General features: G+C 53.7%; 1 protein-coding gene across 4 annotated transcripts in view; it reads right to left on the bottom strand.

Moving 5' to 3' along the window:
- Window positions 1-22,480, bottom strand: part of HEMK1 (HemK methyltransferase 1, mitochondrial release factors N(5)-glutamine) — a 34,974-nt gene that overhangs the window by 5,119 nt on the left and 7,375 nt on the right. For 2 of the 4 annotated variants that reach the window (XM_079934753.1, XM_079934751.1), the window contains exons 6-11: window positions 22,255-22,319; window positions 21,907-21,956; window positions 20,847-20,955; window positions 19,903-19,998; window positions 19,621-19,734; window positions 1,103-1,240 (exon numbers count right to left, since the gene is read on the bottom strand). In XM_079934753.1, coding sequence (XP_079790879.1) covers window positions 1,147-1,240; window positions 19,621-19,734; window positions 19,903-19,998; window positions 20,847-20,955; window positions 21,907-21,956; window positions 22,255-22,319 — 528 coding nt within the window. In that variant the 3' untranslated portion in view covers window positions 1,103-1,146. Of the gene's footprint in view, window positions 1-1,102; window positions 1,241-7,529; window positions 7,633-18,908; window positions 19,467-19,620; window positions 19,735-19,902; window positions 19,999-20,846; window positions 20,956-21,906; window positions 21,957-22,254; window positions 22,320-22,480 lie in introns of those variants that run through there. The other 2 variants (XM_079934754.1, XM_079934752.1) reach the window with 2 other exon arrangements.

Below are 22,480 nucleotides of genomic sequence, written 5' to 3'. Positions count from 1 at the left end.
CCGAACAGGTGTTGATGTCCCCTGAGGTCCCCATGGGAGCTACAGGGGAGCTGGCTGGAACTCCCTGGAGCTATAAGCAGCCTCTCACCCCACCAGCTTTGATGCTGCCCTGCCAGCCCAGCCCTCCACCTTCAGGCATCATTTGCCAACCAAGGCCTTGGGTTCCAGTCGTGGTGAATAGACCCTTTGTCTGGTCTCTGCATGGGCTGGTGGAGGCTAGACCAGCCTAACCTTCTAGCAACTTCCCTTGCAGCTCCAGTAGAGACTAGGCCATCTGCTACCCTTGTCCACACCTGGAGGATGGGTCTCCCTCAGGCCTGTTACTTTCCACGCCCTCGGTGGTCTATGCCCTCAGAGGTGAGTCACAGGTGAGGGAGGTGAGCTGGGTGGCACCTCTGGGTCTGTCCCATTTCAAAGCTGCAAGCCTGAGACCCAGAGAGTCAGGCTAGCTTGTCCACAGTCACCCAAAGAGGAAGTGGCCATACAGGGCTGGAGCCCAGGGCTTTGAATCCCAGGTCAGGGCCTGTCCCCCTCACCCTAGAACTCTTGAACTTGAGTCTGCTGCCTTCTGACTAGGAACATGGACAGCCTGGTTCAAGGCCCTCCAGACTCCCCCTGTCCAGACCTGGACTCTTCACTGTCCCCTAGACATGCCTCCACTCTCCCCCCATCATGCCTCCACAACCCCCACATGCACCCCCCACCTGTTGATCTCCATGTCCGTCTACCTTGCCCCTGGTCCTTCTCAAGCTGCTCTCCTGCTGCTCCCCATGGCTGCCTTGCCCAGATCTAGCCTTACCATCACTCACCAACCTGAATGGACCATCCTGATGGCCTCCTCACTGGCTCCCTCAGCCCTACCACCATCTCCAGAGTGAGGGGCTTGCAAACCCAAACTTGTCCTGCCTTCCTCATTTAGTGATATTCACAGGCTCCCCTCATATCTTGCTTGTGCCTTACCCCAGGCTCCAAGACATGGATTCCCAAACTGCCAACAAGCCATTTCATTCTGCTTCCCTCCAAACAGCCCTCCACATACCAGGATATCATTCATCCTGGAATGTCCTCTTCCTCAGTTGTGCCAGGGCAAACTCTTACTCACCCTTCAAAGTCCAACTCAAATGCTCCTTTTCTGAGAAGTCTTCCTTAGCTTCTCCTGCATTTATTCATGCCTGTGTTGGGCACCCACTGCATCCTAGGGAATCTCCCTGGAGCCTGAGTTTTCCCAGGTCTCTTCAGCCTGGGGAGGAGAAAACATACTTTCCATAACAAATTCAAAACAGCCATTCTTTGACTAAATTTCTCTCTCTCACACACATACACACCATGCTTCCCCTGAAAGTCTCCTGGGGATGTCTTTGAAGAGGCAAATTAGCCAAGTGGAAAGAACTCAGGCAGAGTTCAAATTTCAGAGCCTCCCAAATCACTGTAGGATCTTAAGCGAATGGTTTAGCTTCTTGGAGCCTCAGTTTCCCCATGTCTTTTTTTTGCTGAGTCACAGGTGAGGTGGGCTCTGGCTCCCTCTTTCCCCAGCCAAGCAGCTGCCTCCTCCACAGCTCCTCCTTGGAGCACAAACAGCCAAGAGCTCTTTTTTTTTTTTTCTTTTTTTTTGTCCACTCCGCATGGCATGTGGTATCTTAGTTCCCTGACCAGGGATCGAACCCACGTCCCCTGCATTGGAAGCGCAGAGTCTTAACCACTGGACTGCCAGGGAAATCCCAGTTTCCCCATCTGTCTAACAGAGATAGTGGAAGTGCCCTGCCACAGGGTGGTTGGAGAGTGGCTATGCCTAGTTTTGGGGGAATATGGGGTGACTAGAAGCTGATGCTCATCTCTGAGCAGGAGATGTGGCAGGCCCAAAGCAGGAGGAGCCTTTTTGTGTGGCCAAAGCTTTATGCTCAATGGAAAGGCAGTTGCTTCCATGACTCAGGCCTGGTTGAAGCAGGCAGGGCCCAGAGTGCAAGAAGTGGCCTCTGAGGGCTGAGGGAAGTTGGGATGGCCACAACTCCTCCAGGCAGTCCTCTAGGACTGTTTCACTGCACAGTCCCCACTAGGGAGATCCACACTCTGATGGTGTGGCTGGAAGGGGAGTGGCACCCAGCAAATGCTCCCCAGGCACAGCCCTGTTCCAGGGACTCCCCACACCCAGCCCCGATGAGCCAGACTGGGCCCTTCCTGTCACCAGAGCCGGGCTCCTCCTCCATCAGAGGTGAGGACTTCACTCATAGTTTGGGTTGGACCAAAGCTTTGTTTTTAAAAGTGCTTCTCGCCTCTCAGCCTTCTCCTAAGAAGCACTTCTCCCCTCCCCACCCCCACCAGCCCTACTTCTGAGCAACATCAATGTGTGTGTGTGTGTGTGTGTGTGTGTGTGTGTGTGTGTGTGTGTGTGTGTGTGTGTTGACCTTTCCACTTGGCCAACATTCCTTTGTATTTCTCAGCTCCTTTGGGTAGATGGCCATGGTAGGAGGAGTTGTTAGGAGAGCAGGTTCTCAGGAAACCTTTTCTCCAAAACCATAGAAACATGGAGCCCAAGGAAACACTAGAAAATGCAGGCTTATCCAGAAGGAGATGGGTTTCCGGAGCAGTTAGAGGAGTGTGGGTAAGAGAAAAAGAGAGCTCTAATGCCAGTGTGAGTGCCTGCGGGGTCTGGCCTCTGGGCATCCTTGCAAGGTCAGTGTTGTCAGCCTGGCATCTAGTGGGCAGGCTGAGCTTAGGCAGGCAAAGCTGGGTGACCCTGGGCAGATTGCTTTATCTCTCTGAGCCATACATGTCTTAAAGTAGACCAAAGTCCTGGGTTTGCTGTCAGTGCGATCAGCTCATACTCTCTCTACCCCAGAGGTGCTCAGACTGGGTCTCTATAGCCCTTTTTCTCTTCAGAGCCAGCAGGTGCCTGAATGCGGAGCTGTGGGCTTTGGGGCAGTAGCACCTGCTCTTAGCACCTGGACAGTCACCCCCTTTCTCCTCTGGGTCTCAGTGGATGAACTGGGGCATGCTAGGCTCCAGGAGTATCCCTGGGCCTCACAGAGGGCAGAGAACTAGAGGGCAGAAAAGGCCTGGAATGGGCACCCCCCACCCCCACCCTGGGTGAGGTGTTTTTGCTGGAATCGCAGCAGCTGTGGCTAGAGGCCTCTTCCCAGGAAGAAAGAGCAGAGCGCCTCTTCCAAGAACTCGGAGGAGGCCTGCAGGCAGGGGAGGGGTAGCGGGGAGTTAATTTTAAACCAAACAGCCTTCAACGCTTCTCAGGAACTGGTTGCTCAACATGATCTGGCAGGTCCCAGACGGGCGGGCAGGCCTGGTGCCAGCTCAGAGGTGGTAGGGGTGGAGGACACGCCCCAGAGTGGGAGGCCCAGTGACCTTGAAGGAAGTTAGGCCCTGTCCTTGCCCATGAATCAGGGCCTGTCACCCCCAACCCCCACCCACCTTGCTGAGGGTGTTGGATGGGGTGACTTCCTCCACCATAATCAGGCAAGGTGAAATTATAAGATTAATAATACAGGTGTCATGTCCTTCCAAGGACCAACTGTCCCATCCCCCCTTCACTGCTCAGAACCTGCCACTCCTGTCCCCTGGCCTATACCTCTGGAGGTTATCTGATGAAGGCCTGCTCTGAGGCCAGAGTAAGGCTTGTGCCATTTGCCTATGAGATGGGACCCTGGGACGGGGGTCGGGGGATCGAGGATGGAGTGTAGCAAGCTGAGCCCAAGTTCTGGGTCCAAGGGGTGAGCCTCCTGTGTGTGCAGGGAGGCTGTGAGCTGAACTCACTGGGCCTACCCCACCCCCTAGCTGACTGGGAGTCAAAGTGCCTTCACACACATTGACCTCCTGTCCCCCGACCCTAGTGTGGCCACCCTCTCCAGGCTGACAGCCTAGGCCCACCTCTCAGCGTCCGGACTCTACAGAGGGCCCCGCCCAGGGCACTCCCTCCTTCATTCCCTTTGCCAGCTGCCCAATGAGACCCCAGCAGCCTGGGTGGGGCAAGGCCTATGTTCTAGGAAAGGATCCTGAGCAAGTGCTGCCAGGAGCCGCAGTTCTTGGAATCGGCACTGCAGAGCGAGGGGACGCTTCCTGGAACCCGCTGGCCACTCCACAGAGAGAGGTTCACAGGAGGGGCAGTGACCTAGGTGAGGGGGAGGGGGTGCTGAGGCCACAGCTGGGATCCTTGCCTCCAGGAAGCCCTCCCTGACTGTGGGTGCCTCCTTAGACTCCCCTCTCTCAGCACTGAGTCTGCAGGGTCCCTCTAAGGGCTCTGCCAGGACAGGCTCAGGTCTGGCACAACCTCTGCGGTACCCAGCATCCAGCCCAGGGATAGGCACCGAGTGGACAACCAGAAACAATAGGGAAAAAGCGGGCGTGCGTGCCTGGGAGGAGGGGCAATAGGCGGGTGAGGGGGCACAGGTGAAAGTGGGATGTTAGGTGCAAGTGTACTGCCCAGGCTGGTGAGCAGTGAGGGCTACGAAGGCTAAGGGGAAGGAGGAGGGTGAGCAAGGTGGGATCAGCAGTGGCAGGCCCTGCTCACTGAGTCCCTTGCTGATGAATGGGAAACCTCTGGCCAGGACTTCTGTCTCTCCTTCAGGCCAGTCTTTTCCTAGAGGGTCTTTCCCCTCAGATCCCTGTCCCACAGCTGGGGTACAGGTCCCAGCCTCAGCATCAGGCCACCTGGTATGGTCCTAGCACCAGTGCCCAGCTGTGCAGTCTTGAGCACACATCTGGCCTGTGGAGACTCAGTTTCCCTACTTAGAGGATGAAGAGGAGAAGCTGCAGGGCCCCCAGGACGGCTGTGCAGGTTGTGACCTGGTTCTGGGACTGGATTGGGACCTAGTCACACTTTGAGGGAGTAGCCATGAGTGTTCCCATCACAGGGTCCTGGGGACAGCAGGGGTCTTGAAGGGGTGCTGGGGGGCATGTCTAGACAGGCACAGAGGGGAAGTAAGGGCCTCCCTCTCTAGCTGGGTGACCTTGGGGCAGTCTTTTAACCACTCAGGACCTGTTTGCCCTCAGAAGAATGGAGAACGCTCCCTGGCTAAGGCTGGACAGAGGTGTGGGCAGGGATTTGCCTCTCCCCTCATGCCCTCAGGTCACTCCTTGGCTCTCACTGAGCACAGCTCCAAGCCTGCTACCCACCCCCCCCGACATGTCACAGAGATGGGGCCCCCAGCCCATCCTCCAGAGGTCAGCCCTGGGGTTGAGAAGGACTGAGACTCAGTGCCCAGGCGGGGGCTGTGAGGCAGGGTTGTGACAGAGAGGCCCTTTGACCCCTGCAGGAAGATGGTGGGGCACCCTAGGGACATAGTTCACCATTACGCTTGCGCTTTGGAGTGCTGGTTCTCTGGGGCTACCTGAGGCAGCTGGCAGTGTAGTGCTGCATTCTCCACCACTTAGCAGCCCTAGCGCCTGCACCCAGGTCAGGCTGGCCTTGACTGGGAAGATACCATGGGAGGACTGGACCTGGAACCACCCGACCTGAGTGGGAAGAGCTGCTAGGTGGCACATAGTGGGTTTGCAGAGGACACTGGTGCCCTGCTCTATATAGGTGGCTCCAGAGCCAGGCACTCTGCATGACTTGAGCCAGTCATGACTTCTTACCTTACAGAATCATGGTGAGGAGTAAATATGTTTGGTGATTTTTCTCCTTGGGGTCTCCTCCCTGGTCCCAATCCACCCCTCTGGCTCCCCCTTGACCATAGGCCCAAGTAGACAAGAGCCCCAGAAGCACTCTTTCTTTGGCCCTTATTGCAACAGGAAGAACTATGGACACATCTGCTCTTCCCACTGGAGCACAGGCCCTGACATTTGCAGTGCTCCGGGCAAAAGGACAAATGGAGGCCCACACTACAGAATCTAAATATTTAAAATCATAAGTCAAGCTACAAACTGCTAATAAAACACGTGCTATCCTCCTACTCAACAAGTAAACTTTCATAACAATAAAAAATCTGTAAATCTGTGGTTTTTGTATGTCTGAAAGTCATAAAAATATCAGAAAGTCAGATATCAAAGATGATTCAATTTAATGATTATTGCTTATGTTCAGGTGTTCACTGATACCAAGTGAGTAAGAAGATAAAGACATGCCTAATTCATAAGGTATTATATACTTATTCTGTAACATTCACTGTTCTTGCTTTAATTCCAGTAAAACTATTGATTATGTTGTTATAGTCAAGATTTTCACATAATTACTATTCTATTGGCAATAATGATTTAAAAGACTAAAATAATATATTATATTCAAAGAGCACAAAAATATGAATTAAATTTAAAATATTAGAAATTGGAAGTATTTAAAATACATTCCAAAAAGTTATTTTTTAAATAATCAAAATTAGTAAAATTAAAAGGCAAAATACAAACTATAAGTTATAATGAACTGATATAAAAATTTAAGTCAAAAAGATTTAAACTAAAATTTTATTCAACTTTTTGAAATTTTTATTAACTGTTAAATATTTTTCTAGAAAGAAACCTTCCCAATTCGTGTTCAAATCCCCTGTGAACTCTAAGGCTGGTTCACAGCCTCCCTCCATTTCCTTGGGGTCTGAATGGTGTCATCACGAGTGGGTGTTGGGTTTGTCTCACATTGTGCCACCGCTGAGTGTCAAATCCCCAGTGATGGTGATGCCCATGTGTTCTTTAGTCCATTTATTGTGAATTGATCATTTGTGTGCTTGTGATACATTCTAAATAACAGCCTCCAAGCAGCTTAGAAGAGAGTGGTGACAGACCAGGCACAATTTCCAATAAATGATATTGATCCAATATCAATCCAATAATTGATATTGATTTGGGAAAAAAATGAAGTCCAATGTCTACCTCACACAGGGAAATCTCAATAATTCTAGATGGACTAAATATTTAAACACGAAAAAATGACACCCTAAGAGTCTTAGAGCACCTCCCTAAGAGTCACAACAGTATCGATTCTGGGTAAGGAAACTTCTTCCTTCATGTGGCTCCCCTGCATTACTTGCAGGACAGGTCTGGAGAAATGAGAGCCACACCAGAAATCCATTACTGCCCATTTAGTGTCATCTTCCCAGTCTTGGAGGGTTTCCCCCAGAGGCAGGCTCAGGGACAAGGATCCAAACACAAACAGCTTATTTCAGAGGTGATGTCAAGAAGCACCAGTAGAGGATAGGGAGGCAATTTTTCCTGGTTGTCTCCCATTTCTGTACACTTGCTGGTAGAGGCACTGACTGCCCTTGTTCCAAACAATACTTTCAAGGGTGATTATTCCAGTGAACAGCCTTAGAAGATAGAGATAGCGTCTCCCTCCAGGGAAAAAGGCAGATTTATTGTCCAGTATAATAAAGATAATATCTGCCTCTGGAGTGAAGGGTGGGCAGGTTTGTTTATAGTCTATTATAAAAGATTTGGGTTCCCTGATCTCAGGGTTCCTCTCCTGTCAACCCACTGCATGCACAGGCATCATCTGGCCCTTATTGGGTCACTCTGCAGAAATTGGGGTTCAGGGAAGTGGTACAAGAAAATGCTGATACTCTGTCTACTGTTACTGTGGAAAATAAACTGACCTTTGTTTCTCAAGCAGGAATCTGTGTCTTCTGCCAACATCCTCGGGAATATGACAACTTGTTAGCTTGTGAGTTGGGTGAAATCTCAGAGCCTTCCCAGTTCCTGACATAGAGGACAGGGGAAGTGAGACAGGGAAGGAAAGGAAGCCGAAGCAGGTGTGTTAATGAGTGTGCTCTCTCTGTGGGCAACTGAGGTCAGTCCTCGGTTGAGAGATAGTGTAGAACGCACATCAGGGTTGTCCTACCCGAGAGGTAAGGAAGCTGGGATGTGTATCCACCAACTCCCACTATTCACTGGCTTAGGGCTGCTCCAGGGGGTGAACTCCCTGCCTATTTCACCTACCAAGCTGGCCTTTGCCATAGAGAAAGCCTCAAGCTGAGCACTGTAACTGCTGTGTGGAAACCTGAGTGGGAAGGGATATGCCCCATGCAAGCGGGGCCTTATCTGAATACTGCCCATGGCCAGTGCCTGGCACAGTGCCGAGCAGACAGTGATCAAATGCATGCCACATGGGCCAAGGATAAGGACCTGTTTACTTGCCTCTGTCCTCCACTAGGCTGTGAACTCCTTATGGGCAGTGTCTGTCAATTTTTCCTTCATACTCTAGCACCAAGGGTAGGCCTGACAATTAATCTTAGGCTCCCAGTTAGGGGTGTAGGGGAGTGAGGGGATAGCCAGGCAGTGATGGGGCTCACTGCCTCATGGGGCAAAGGCAGACTCCCTGCCCACCTCCTGAGACCAAGTGGAAGGGAAGAGCTCTGGAAAGGAGCAGACAGCTCTGTCCAGGGCCATTTAATGAAAGGGCGGCACCCAACAAATCTGAAGCTTCTCTACTCTTTGTTCAACCCCCACCCTCCACCCCACCAAACACAGGCCTAGCCCCCAGTTGAGGGGTACTCAGGGTGTGGAGGAATAAACAAAAGCTGGAATGGTAAACTCCGAGGGATCAATCTTGCCTAGAGTACAGTGCTCTAGGCTTCTGGGCCTTCAGGGAAGGAGCAGAGTTGGGGGCAGATGGTGAGGCCTAGCAGAGGTGTGGTTTCCTCTCCTAGCTCCAGGGCCCACCCCAGTGCCTGGCAAAGTCTGGAGGGCTGGGCTGGCCTGAGTGTGGCTTTCACTGTCTCAGCCTCAAAGGACCCTTCACACCCAGCCTAGGGCTCTAGGGGTCAATTTTATGTTTAGTAGGTGGGTACAAAATGGGTGGGAGTGAGGGGGACAGAGGCTGAGGGAGGCTAGAGGCAGGGGAAAGTTCCAGGGGGTCAAAGAAGGTATAGAAACCATTTAAACAGAATTTGGAAGTTTGGATTTTATTTCCAGAATCAGAGAGAGATAGACAGAGATTGATTGAGAGAGAGAGGGCATTCCAGGCAGCTAGGACAGCCCAAGCAAAGGTGTAGTGTGGGGGAAATTCCTAGGAATGGCAAGGCTTGGGAGGACCCTGTGGTTGGTCCCTAGGTGGGTTTTCTGGGAGAATCAACCCAGAGTTTGATGCAGTGTGGTCATCAGGGATTGCCAAGCCCCAAATGCCAGGCCAGAAAGGTCAAGGATGTGGACAGGTGCCCAGGTCTGGCCCATTCCCCTCCCAGATCTCCCCTAACTTGCTGTGTTACCCTGGGCAAGTCATGGGCCCTCTCTGGGCTTCAGCTTTCTTTTCCATGAAATGGGGGCACAGTACTCAAGCTCCCATGGGCTCCCATAACTCAGAGACAGTAGCTGGGCCTCCAAGACAGGGTGATACCTCATAAGAACCTCATTCGCCCCTTCTCCAAGTATGGAAGGCAACCTCGGCCCTCAGCAACCTGGGGCCTCTCACAGAGGCCACACACACAAGGTCCTGAACTGGTTCCCAGAGCCTGGAGCTCCCCCATCCAATGGAAGCCCTGCATGGACACACCTGTGATCATGGACATGGACCCACATGCTCAAGTTCCACACCTGTGCACATGCACATATCTATGGGTACCTGTGTAGGGGTGTGCAGGTCTCTATGATGGGCATGTGTGATGTGGTCTGCCTCCCTACTGCAGACCAGAGCAAGCCTAAGGACCCAGCCAGTCATGAGGGGCCTGTCAGGAGTCGTCCATGTCCAAATCCATGAGTTCCTCAAGGACAGGGCCCCATCTGAACCACCCTACCTGGCTTACAGTTGGTGCTCAGTGCTTGCAGGTGAACAGTGGGGCTGGGGATGGGGGAGATACAGGACACTAAGGACCTCAGTTACCCATTCTCCGAACTTGGGAGGTAGCTTCAGGCCTCAGCAAGTCTGGGTCCCTCACAGATACTGGCAGGAAAAGAGGACTTGTCCAGATGCTGTGTCCTCACACGACTCTGAATTCCACCCCACCCAGATGGCCCCAAAGGAGGCAGAGGTGCTGGGCTCTTGGCTATGACTCAGCGGAAGGAAGACAGGAAGGAGGGTTGGTGGTGCTGGGGCCCTAGGGTTTTGCTTCTCATTTCTCTCTTCCTAAAGTATAGCAAGTTCCCAGAAATGAAGGTACAGAAACCCCAGGCTCTCAGGGCCACTGGGTTCCCCAGTCCTCCCACCCCTGGAGATCCCACATAGGGCCTGGGGAAGCCCCTAGTCCCTGTCCCCTCCTTGGGACATTCTTCCCTGCCCCAGAACCAGGGACTGAGTGGAAAGTCCACACCAGAGCCAGGAGGGAGTCGTGGACTCCTGAGACTTTTCAGAAGTATGTGGCCCAGATTCACTTGCTGAGACAGATGCTGAATGAGAGGAGGCACTGGAACCTCCTGGACAGGCAGGGGTGGAGCAGTCAGGGTGGGCTTCCCAGGAGAGACAGAGGCTGCCCTCACCAAGAACCTGAGTGAAGGCATCCTCAGATGCCCCACGTGAGTTCCTTCTTTCTCCTTGCCCTCCCTTCCCGTCCTCCTTTCCTTTTTTTCCCCCCTCTCTTTCCCTCTTTCGTTCATATTTTTAATTATTGGAAAAAGCCCAGTTTTAAAAAGCACACACACACTCAAATGTGCACAACACCAAACTATGATACGTTAGAATCCTACCCATGTGTCCAGAGACCCAGGTTTGGGCTGAGCTGGACATGAGCCTTCTCCTGCTGTCCCTGCAAATGAAAGAGACTGCAAGGGGCCCTTCAGAAACATGCTACCATTTGTAACCACTTATCTGTGAGAATCACTTGGTGGGGTCATTTGGTCCTGTGCCACCAAAACCAAACACTGAAAAGACACTGAACGCTGAGGCTGACATAAGACTGCAACTCCCATCCTAGCCCCCAGTTCAAACGTCAGTGCTCATCGCTGTTCACCTTGATGGACTTAATGCTAAGAAAGTGTTGAGAATTTGAACTTATAAAATACATTTATGTTTAAAATGATGCTTTTGGGCTTCCCTGGTGGCGCAGTGGTTGAGAGTCTGCCTGCCAATGCGGGGGACGCGGGTTCGAGCCCTGGTCTGGGGGGGTCCCACATGCCGCGGAGCAACTAGGCCCGTGAGCCACAACTGCTGGGCCCGCGCGTCTGGAGCTTGTGCTCCGCGGCGGGAGGGGCCGCGATAGTGGGAGACCCGCGCACCGTGATGAGGAGTGGCCCCTGCTCGCCGCAGCTGGGGAGGGCCCGTGCACGGAGACGGGGACCCAACACAGCCAAAAATAAATAAATTAATTAATTTAAAAAAATAAATAAATAAAAAAAATAAAAAAAATAAAATGATGCTTTTATCTTTTAAAAACTACATAGTTGAGTTCCACGTGAAACTTGGTTTGAAAGAACTCTACAGCTCTAGGGCTCTGGGCAGGAGGGCTGGGCAGAATGACAAGAGACAGAGGATTTCTGTGCAAGCAGAGAGAGTGGGGAGCCCTGGTCAGTTCTTGAGCTGTGGGAATGCCTTCAAGAGGGTTTTAGGCATATCCACCTGCACCCTCTCCCAGAACCTCCCAGGCCTGGGGACCTGAAACGTTCCGCCTGATATGGCAGGCTTTACACTTCCTTATGCTGCGAGGGGACTCACTTTCCTCACCCACCTGTCAGCAGGGAACCAGAGTCTGGGTGTCTGTCAGTCCCACCCCACATCCGGAGTACATCAGAGCCTCCTTTCAGCAGCAGCCACTTTCACTGCCCTCCCCTCCCCCATGCGCTCCTCTGCTGTGGGGTTTGAAAGTTTGGCACCAGGGGCAGCTGGGAGGGAAGGAAGCTCACTCCACATCTGGTGCTTTCTGTTTGACTCACCACTTTCCTCTTTGCCCTGGAAGCCCATGTCAGCCCTGGGGGCACCCCAGCTGGGTATCCGGGCCCCGGGCTGCAGCTGGCCTCTGTGGCCTGCTCACTCCCCTTCCAGCTGGGATGTCAGAGGACTGGGTTCAAAGCCCAGCATGGCTACTTCCTGCTTGTGTGATGTTGCACCGGTTAAGTCTCAGTTGCTTCATCTGTCTAGTGGGCCAAGGAAGGCTCCCCTCATGTGCAGACAGAGGATTTATGATAAAGTGTGTGTGGCACAGGGCACCATTACACATGGAGATGCCCAGTTACTGTTGTTGACAGAGCTCAGGCCTGGGAGGGTGGTCTTCACAACTCCATCTAAAGGGCTGCCTCTAGGTTATGTCCCCACATGGTCACATTTGGATCTCCAGACACCCCTGCCCACTGCCCCTGACACTGCCTATGGGATGACCTGAGGGCACCCCACTCTCTCAAGCTGTCTGTCCCTAGTACCCCAGTGTCCAGTTCAGGGTGGCTCCAGGGCCCCCAGGTTCCAGTCAGAGCCCTGGGCCCTATCGTGGTCCTGGCCACCCCCCACCCTACATCCAATCCCTCAGCAATGGATGCGAGTTGGTTCTCTTCCAGAAGGCCTGTTGCTATATGCCACTGCTACAGCCCCTAGCGGCCTCTAGATCCTGGCCCAGTTGCAGCCTCCTGCCCCAGTCCCCTCTTCCTGGCAGCTAGAGAATATCCTCAATGCCTACCTGACCCTGTAACTCACCCTGAGACCCTTAAATTAGGCTCTGGTACCCAGAAATGCATTCAGAGCTCATCCAAAGGCACCCACCACCACCTCACCACAACATAGTCCTCTCCACGTGCCTTCAGGCATCCAGGCTTTTGCCCAGACTGTCCTCACTCTGGGCCTGCTCTATCCCTGTCCTGCACCCTACCCTCTTCAAGCCAGGTGTGATGACCAAGGCCTCAGGCCCTGGGTCATTATGCTTGCACTGGAATCCCAGTTCAGCCAACATATAAGCAGGTTCCTTAGCCTTTCCCAGTTTTAGTTTCCTCGTCTGTAAAATGGGAGGGTTCACTGACTTTGCCTTATGGGATGTCTTGAGAGTGAATAAGATAATCCCAGAAGCACTTGGTTCAGGGTGCACCATTCAATCTCCATATTTTACAAGCTCTTCTGACTGGTATCATCTCCCCAGGGCCTGGCACATAGTAGGGCTTGGGAGACAGAGGCCTGAGCCTATGCTGCACACACCCCAGGAGAAGGGCCCACCAGGGTAGGCACTGGGCTTCTGGAAAGCCCGCTGGGAACAACCCTGGCAACCCCTGTTCCTGCTCTGAGGATCCACAGGCCCAGGTGGACCGCTGCACTAAGCTCTGCAGGGGGCAGCCCAGGACCTAGCTATGCTGACCTCAGTCTCTGACCAGTCAAATGGGCACCAATGGTGGCCTCACCCTCCCTTCCAATCCAGCGGTGAGACCTGATCCGTGACTGCACCCTGCTGAGCCTTGGTTTCCTCATCACGGAGATGATTAAAAACCCAGTCTGTGGGGTTGTGTGAGGATTAACACCAATAAATGTAAAGCAGCTGCTTGGGGCCTAGTGCCCAGCAGGAGCTCAAGAAATGATGGCAAGGAGATGGAGGAGGAGGAGGAAGGCCCAGGGGGCTGCCCAGATACTTCACTCAGCTGCAAGGTCTAAGGGCAAACAAGGCCCAAGCAGCTCTAGCTCGGGGTTCACTCTACTCGCCCACGTAGCTTGGCCTCACACTGATTCCCAGGAATGGCAGACAAGACTATACCTGGAAAGCAAGGCAGGTTGGGGGTCTGCAGCTGATAAAGGGCTGGAGGCTGGGAGGCAGAGAAGAGACCTGGGTTTGAGCCCCAGCCCTGGCCTGCTGAGCCTTAATGTTCTCATTTGCACACAAGGATCTCTGTGGGTGCTTCAAGTCCCAATAATCTGTTCCTGGGGCTCAGTAGGCTGGGAGACCTGACCCCTCCATTCCCCTAGATGCATGCCCCAGGAGAGGGCTATAGACCCAGCATAGCAGGGGGCAATACAGTGGAATCCCTCACTCTGAAAGGCGAAGTCTCTGAGAGAGACCCCAGCCTCTGAGAAGGAGCGACCAGACAAGGCCTGCCTTCCGCTGGGCAGAGCTGCTCTGAGCCACCTCACCTCTCCGCTCAGTCATGGCCAAGGCCAGGTGGAAGCCAGCTCAGTCCAGGGCTCCCAGTGAGGCTGACGTAAGCTTCCCTTGCCTCTCCTACTCTGTGAACTGTAAAATTGGCTTTTCCCCACTGTTTCCCTATAGGATGATTGACAGGAGTGTCTTGGAAGGGGAGTGGTCCCAGAATTTGAAGCTCTTACACATCGGATTCCTGGTTATGAGGCCAAAGATGCTAAAGGTTCCTTGGCAGGGTGCATAACCAGTTCTCTCAGGGAGGGATGAAAAGAGGAACCCCTGCTCTCCTCACAACTACCATCAGGGCTTCAAATGAGACCCAGATCTGTCCTCACACCCAAGGCTGTAGTTGGGCTAATATGGCTGACATCAGGGATAGGGTTGAAGGTTCCAGGTAGCCACTTCAGCTCTGGGGATCATGAAGCTGAGAATCCTAGGAATGACCCACTTCTAGCCCAGCCACACAGCCCAGCACAGGCTTGTAGCAGGAGCTGGGCACTGCCTGGGGGCTGGAAGGAGCCAAACCTCCATGGCTTACATGGAGGGATCACCTTGGAGTCAGGGGCTGCTGCACTCATTTCAGGCACAGTACCTGCTCACCCTCACACCCTGTTCATTATCACACACTCCAGGGGTGCTGGGTCAGCCACGTGACTCCACGGGAGTCAGGACCAGGCTCGGATCCAGTCTCTTGAGGTCCCTCTGAGGGCCTGGGTGGCCCCCATACCACTGGAGATAGACCATGGAGGCCAGCTTTGCTCTCTCCCCCTGATCCCAGTTCCCTTCCCCACAGCTCCCAGTGCCTGGGCCAGCTTCTCTGGGTCCCACCCTGGGCAGTCTTCTAGTCTCTCACTCCAAGAAAGGGTCAGCTCTAGGGAGCCTGGGCATCTCAGGTCTCCAGGTTGTGAAGGGTTTCCCACCCCCATCCCCACCCACCTCACTGCTCAGAGGAAAAGTGTTCAAAGCAATCTATCATGCACCTCAAAATCTTTCAATCTCTGCCTATTTGCAAATTCCAATTCCAAAGCCACTTCCATTTTTAGGTATTTGTTAGAGCAGCACTTCACTTCGGGTACCAAAATCCGTAATAGTATCCTATTGCTGCTACAACAAAATGACCACAAATTTAGTGTTTTTAAACAACACAAATGTATCATCTTACAGTTCTGGAAGTCAGAAATCCAAAATCAGTTTTAAGAGGCTAAAATCAAGATATTGGCAAGCTGGCATTCTTTCTTAAGGCTCTAGGGAAGAATCCATTCCCTTGCCTCTTCCAGCTTCTAGAGGCCATCTGTATTCCGTGGCTCATGGTCCTTCCTCCAGCAATGGCATCGCTTTGACCTCTGCTTCCACCATCACATCCCCTTCTCTGACACTCCTGCCTCCCTCTCATAAGGACCCCTGTGATTATACTGAGCCCACCTGAATAACCCAGGATAATCTTTCCATCTCAAAATCCTTAAATATGCAAAGTTCCTTTTGCCATGTAAGGTAACAAATTCACAGGTTTATGGGATTAGGACATGGGCATCTTTGGGGCCATTATTCTGCCTACTACAGGAGGGAGAAGATTGCTTTACCAGTCCCAATCCCTGCCCAGATGGCCTGTCCTAGGACTGGGGGGTCATGAGCGGGGATCAGGCTGCTGTTCTGGCCAATGCTGGCTGGGGGCTGGCTGGGGGCTGGCCGGGGCCCAGAGCTCCAGGAAACCTGGCGCCTGCCCCTGCTGCAGAAAGGACGGCCTGTACTCGGTGTGGCCACTGTGCAGAGATCAGGTGCACTGTAGCCCAAGAAGTGGCTATGGCTCAACTTGAACTGCTGCCTGGCTCGGGTGGGAGGCTAAGCCCTCGTAGCTTCTTCTCCCTGCTGACCAGAATATGTGAGAGCTGCTGTCAGGTACGATATGAGCCACATGGGAAATTCCAGCTCCATTCTAGAAAACGCATACACTGTTGGCTTACTGGTGGACATTTACTGAGCTTAGTGTATGCTAGACCCACATGGGACCCCAGAGAGAAGACAGAGACAGGAAGGCTTCCAAATGCATGAGACAGAATGTCATTGCTACTGGAAGAAGTGGGCTAGGGTCTGGTGGGGAGAACCCAGAGGTCAGATGGGTGGTCCAGAGGAGAGAGCATTTGTGTTGGAGCCTGAAGGAGAGGATTATCTGGACTAGAAGTGGTGGGCAAGAGCATTTCTGATGAATGCACAGCCTGGTCAAAGGGAAGGAGGGGTGTTTGAGGAATGGATAGCTCTGCAGGGAAGCTGGAGTATAGGGCAGTGGAAGAAAGAATCCAAAGATGGACAGGGAGGGACATGCTGGCCTACGTAGGTTAAAGCAGTTCTCAAAGCCAGTCAGCAGTGGAATACTTTGCTCTGATGGAAGCTTACTCAGAGTACTGATGAGGCTTTGGGAGGGCTCCCCAAGACCCTTCCCATAGTCATCCTCCCCTACCTCTTCAGATCTGGACTCTGCAGGACACGGAGACCACATTCAGGTCATGGGGAGCCAGCCAAGCGTTTAGAGCAGGAATTGGGAGAAGTTAATGGCCCAGGGTCCAGGTGGGGTTAGGGGAGAACAGAAAGGGTACATGTCAATAAAGCAGCTAGATGGGCCCCATGGAAAGAGCCATGGGCAGCTGGGAAAAGCATACAACTTGAGGCAAAGTGTCAGTTTCCTCAACTGTCAGAAGAGATGTAATTGCTCTTCCAGAGTACATCAATCAGGGACTCCTACACCCTTTGCCCACGCTTGGGGCTCCAGCTGACAGAGGCTGGGTGGACATCAGGCACATCCCTCAAGACCTCAAGGGCCTGTAGAGCCTGGACTCCACCATCAGCCCCACATCCTCCTGCTGTTCTGTCTCCTGGGCTCCATGACACATGCTAAAGGAGGCAGCTCATCTCTGCTCCAGCCCCAGTAAGGAGGGAGGAGACAGGGCAGGTGAGACTGGCTTTCCCTGGGCTGGAGCCACAGGCTGCTCTGGCCTGGACCTTGGGGCACTCAGGCCCTGTTGAAGAGGGAAAGGAGGGACTGAGGGGAGATCTGGCTGCCAGGCTACCAGCCTCTTGGTGGCTCCATCTCCAGAGGGCAGAGAGAAGTCAAGAGCCCAAGACTGAAATCCCTGCCTTCCCTTTTTTCCAGACTGCCATGTCTCTGCCTGACTCGTGTTGGTGCCAACCACAAGACACACACGAGGGTACAGCATCCTCCTTATGTCTGCCCTCCAAGGCAAGCAGTGAAAACGTTCACAGTGCCCCATGAAAGGTGCAACCCATGGTCTCTTCAAAATCATCATATTAAGATAAAGAAAGCACTTGGTCCCATTTCTCAGACTTAAAAGCCAAGGCTGACAGAGTTGAAGTCATCTACCCAAGGACATACCCTAGTGAGGGGCAGATGCCAGGATCTGCACCCAGGCTGGTGTAGCCTCAACACTGGAGCTTAACGTCCAAGCCCCAGTCAAGCCAGTGGCTGCAGGCTTGAAGCCCGGCCCTGCCAGTCCACTTGGCCTGCACCTCTTTCTCAGGGGAGTCAGGCCTCATGGGAGGAAGTTGTCCCCAAGGGTGCTTCCTGCTTCAGTGACCCCAACTATGCCTACACTGTCACTCCCCATTATTATGTACTCTTGGGGAGCCATATCCACATGCTTGCCAAGGCCTGAAGCCAGGAGGGTGAGACCATCAGGGAAGCCATCAGTGGTTGAGGTGTGGGACAAGGAGGCAACAGACTGCTAGGTCAAGGCAGCTACCCTGAGATGCTGTGAAGACAGCAAGAGCCCAAGGACACAGGTAGGAGAGGAAGGGCAATACTGGTGAGGCAGGCCAAGATCTGAGAGCAAACGGGGGCTCTGAAAGCCCACGCCGCCTTTCCAGGTTCCTTTTGGAACAGCCATGGCTGGGAGTCCCTGGCTCCTCCTCAAAGGAAGCCATGGGCGGCTTGAGGTCCATGCAGCTGGGTCTGGGCAAGGAGCAGGATACGGTAGCCCTGGGAACTGCAATGTGGCCTCTGCTAAGGCAAATACAACCCCCAAACACAGCGAGGGAGTAGCTCAGGCCAGGTATAACTCCAGCAATAGACTCTCCCAAGGCAGGGACCTAACTTCCTATCTCCATTTGGCCTCCTCCCATCATGGGACCTCAGGCAGGCCATGTCTTCTGTTGTGGAGTCCCTGCCTGGGGAGTGGGCCCTTGAATACCAGCTACATACTTTACCTGACTGACTGAGATTAAAATGAGGCTGCCATCTTGCACTGGCCTTGGAGCCAGAAAAGCCAGCTTCTCACAGGGAAGGGAGCTGCCCAAGGTCCCACTGCAAGATACAGCTCTAGAACCCAGCATCCTGGCTCCATCAGAGGATGCTGTCTACCACACACTGCCTCTGGCCACTGCATCACCAGGTCAGGCCTCTGAAAGTGCTGGGTTGGGGGGATGGGAGGGGAGACCAACAGAATGAGTCAGCCTAGTCTGCCATGTTCCTTGAGACCCACCCTGATGCAGGCTAACACCAGCACCTGCCAACCTGGAGGTTTCCTGTCTCTGTGGACAGAAGGGCCTTTGGGCCTCCCGGCAGCCACCAGCCTGCAGACCAGAGCTAGGGTAGAGGTCAAAACCTGGTGCCCACTCTGTCTCAGCTTCTCACTCTCCCCAGCTCCTACCAGGGACAGATGGGTTTTCAGAAACCCCAAGGCTTGGAAGGAATGTTTTAGCGCAAAACTATGGGAATAAAAAGTAAACACAAGCCCTGTTCACCCCTCACTGGCTCAAGCTTTCACTTAAATGAACGTGGACATGTGACCCCCGAACTGTGCAAGGCCCCTCAGCCCCATCCCCACCAGGAAGTAGGCTGCCATCCCCAAGCTCAAGCTCAGACGATGTTCCTGCGCTCAGAGCTTATGCCCAGTTAGGGGCGTGTGTTGAGTGCTACGCCAGCCCTTGTGAGGGAGCTGATCAGTGCCAAGTACCTTGGCTTCCAAGGCCAGAAGGAGCAACCATGTGCCTTTCTCTACACTGCTCCCCAAACCACCAGCTGGGGCCTGCCAGCCAGCCCTGCAAAGGCAGAAGGAAGCTCTTACCCCCAGCACTGCCTAAGGGCAAGGGGTCAGGGGACCCACAAATCACAATAACAAAACATTAGGTCACCACTTGCTGGTCTCTCGCCACTTTATTGGCCGTATCTCCCAACATCCCTAGAGCAATTCCACCCACAGAGACAAAGCAACCTGCCTTGGCTACACTGACCCGATGGGGCCAGACTGGGAATCCAGTCTGCTGAGCTCCTAAGCTGGATTGTGGGTGCTCTTGCTCTTTGCTGGCCCAGGAAGGACACCCCTGCCCTCGTGCCTACTCCCAAGTCTCCTAGAAATGTAGAGCATGGAGAATCACAGAGCCATGGGAAATGCCACAAACATCTGGGGTTCTGGAAGGCACCATCCACCTCCCTCCAAGTAGCATTCCAGGTAGAAATGTCAGCCAGGCACTCTGGCAGGTTGGGGCCCTGGCCAGGCATCCACAGGGCAACCATGCTGTGGCCCACACCTCCTGATATGTAGGAACCGGGGCCTAAGGAGACAGGGACAAGGGGCCAGTTACTGCCTGGGCCCTGGGGAATGAGCAGGGGGTGGGAACCGCATGCTTGTCCCACAGCCAGAGCTGTGATAGTCTGAGTGGAAGGACCAGCATGGCTGTGGGGACTGGGGGGACGGTAGAGTCTCACCTCCCACAGAAGTCCCTGCGCACAGCCACAAGATTGAGGGACAGGTCAGGCTGGCTCTGAAGCCAGCTGCCGATGAGCTCTGGATGTCTTGGGTCCACTTCCAAGAAGATGCTTCTAGGTGGGGGAGAAATGGGTCAGCTCAGCTGGGCAAGGCTGGACCTGCATTTCTGGGTTGTCCCAGCTGGGAGGGGTGGAGGCAGAATGACGCCCAGGGCAGGCCCAGTACATACTGGGAGGGGAGGAGGCTGTTGAGGTCAGACTCAGGAGACACCCCATCCATACCCAGAGTCCTTCAGGAGCCGAGGTGCCAGGGCCAGGATGTGGGTAATGATGTCCATGCCCTCCTCCCCACCGTCCAGGGCTAGTGGATCTTCATAGCTGAAGGGGAAAACAGTGAGAGCTAAGGACCTGGGATGGGGTATCTGAAAAGTATGGAGAAGCTGACCAGGACTTCCACAAAGAAGGCTCTGTGGAACTTACACTCTGGGCTGAGAAGAAAGTCTGAGGACCCCGAATGATGGCAGCTCCGATTCCCCTACCTCCTACAGGCAGCCACCTACCAGGCAGTGCTGGGCATGCTCAGCGAATCCCATTGACTGACTACCCCCAGGGCATGAGGGTCTCCCCACAACAAGGATATTCCTATTCTTGGCTTGGGGAGGCATAGAGCTGGCCCTGACCACTCCTGAGAGCCAGGAATTTGGAAGCCAGCACCCTGACACTCACTACCACTGCCTCATCCAGAGGCTGCTGGGCTACCCCTGGTTCTCAGACCGTTTGAGAACAGGATGGTTCAGTGCAAAGCCTGGAGTAGAGTCTTAGTCCCAGCTTTCCTGCTAAGCCCCCACACAATCTTGGACAAGGTCCCTTCCCTCTCTGGGCCTCAGTCTTCTGGAAAATGATGCACCCATCTGACCACCTTCTATGTGTTGTATACTGTAGTCTGATATTTTAGTCATTAGTGAGTCCTCCCCATGGCCTGGCAAAGCTCTACCACTCCCCTTTCAGAGGCAGGAAACTGAGGCTCAGAGAGGTTCAGTGGTCTTAAGTGGGAAGGCAGATGCTGAACCAAAGTAGGTCTGTGGGTTCCAGAGTGAGCCTCTCTTTCAAAACCACTGCCCCGTTCAGCCCCCCAGCCTCCCCATCCCTCCCGATAGTATGGTCCTCCAGGGCAGACCCATCCCATTAGGCCTTCTCAGGCCTGGCCTCCCTGGTCTACCCCACACCTGAGGATCTCAGGGGCCAGCTTCTCCATGTCCCGGTGGAAGACGTAGGGAGGGTTGCTGACGACCAGGTCCACAGGGCCCCAGGGTAGAAGATGTGCCCAGCTCCCATCTGTGGTCAAAGGGAACACACAGCAGAGAATGGGAGGTAAAGGGTGGAAGCTCCACGCACTGCTATGTCCCTTGGGTAATCCCTCTCCCCAAACCACAACTTAGGCCTATCTCTGGACCCAATAAACTAGACTTCTAGATTAGTGCCCAGTGTCCCCAGCCAGTAGCCTGGCTGGGAGTGTGTATGCTCTGACATGGCAGTTCTCCCCCTGGAGTGTCCTTGCCTTCTCTTCTTCCTATCAAAAACCTCCTCAATAAGCAAGACTCAGATCAAGTGCCACTTTCAGGCAGCCATCTCTGATTGCCTGACAAAGCAAGCGCCTCTGTTCTCTGCCACCCCGCTGGCCTTGCCACACTCTGCCTCATAGCCAACATGGACTGAGTATATGGAGGGCAAGCCTGGCCTCAGTCAGTTGATTCCTAGTGGCTCTGTTTACTGGCCCCACCCTGCATCAGGTATCACACTCCATGGTGGGGGCACATGAAGCTCAAGGATGCTGTGGGCATGTGATAGAGCCAGAGCTGGAGCCAGAACTCTGCGGGCACTCTGTAAAGGATGCAGCCAAGTCATGCTGTGCCTGGGCCAGGCGGGGGCGGGCAGACACTCAAGTATTTTGGTCCCAAAGGCTATCTCTTGAGCTTCTGCTTACTTCTTGACAACAAACAAGCCCTAGTTAAATTCATTAATTATGGGGGATACGAAAGGTAAGAAAGATCCTGTGGCTGGTCCCTTCATGGGTCAGGTCAGCCCAGGAGGCAACAGGGACTTGCCTGTCCTCAGCAAGGATTGGGGGTGGGGAAGGGGTGTGTGTGGGGGGGGGGGGGGTGTGGGGTGTGTGTGTGTGTGTGTGTGTGTGTGTAAGCCATCCCTCTATCTCTGCAGAGTGCTTCATCCACCCATCAGCATCTGGACCCAGGATCCCCACCCAGGGAAGATGGGTGGGGAAAGTACCTAAGGTCACATCGAAGGGGATGATCCGAATCCTGTCCTGCAACCGAAGCCTGGAGAGATAGGAAGGTAAAGGTGAGCATGGGGAGGGGGAGAGGGGGTGGGAGCAGGGGTGGGAACAGACTCCTACCCTTGGCTACAAAGAACGGGAGAATAAACCCTTCTTGGACCAGCAAGACACCTGGTGTCCATTGTCCATTTGTAACCCTGTGGGACCTACGCCAGACCTCCCCCACTGCCTCCTCCTTCTTGAGGGTGGACATTGGCGGGTTTGATACCTGGATAGAGGTTGAGATCAGGCCCCAAAGTCTGACTCCCCTACCCTGACCGTCTGCACCCAAGCCCCCCTACCTCTGAGCATTCTCACGGGCCAGGCAGATGGCGGCTTCTCCCTTGTCCACAGCAATGACTCGGCTCTGCCCCAAGAACAAACAAAGGGTACGTGGGAGACAGGGTGTTTGGAAAGGCCAGGCCTGGGGACCAGAGCCCTCTTCCAACCCTCTGCTGGAAGAGGAGGGAAATACTCAGTAGCTTTTTTTCCTCTGCGGTCAGGGTCTGGCCAGATGGAAGGGGATGG

The sequence above is a fragment of the Stenella coeruleoalba genome (genome assembly GCF_951394435.1).
Source record: "Stenella coeruleoalba genome assembly, chromosome: 10".
Lineage (NCBI taxonomy): Eukaryota > Metazoa > Chordata > Mammalia > Artiodactyla > Delphinidae > Stenella > Stenella coeruleoalba.
The sequence above is the reverse complement of the archived record's forward strand: the minus strand, read 5'-3'. Positions and strand labels throughout refer to the sequence as shown.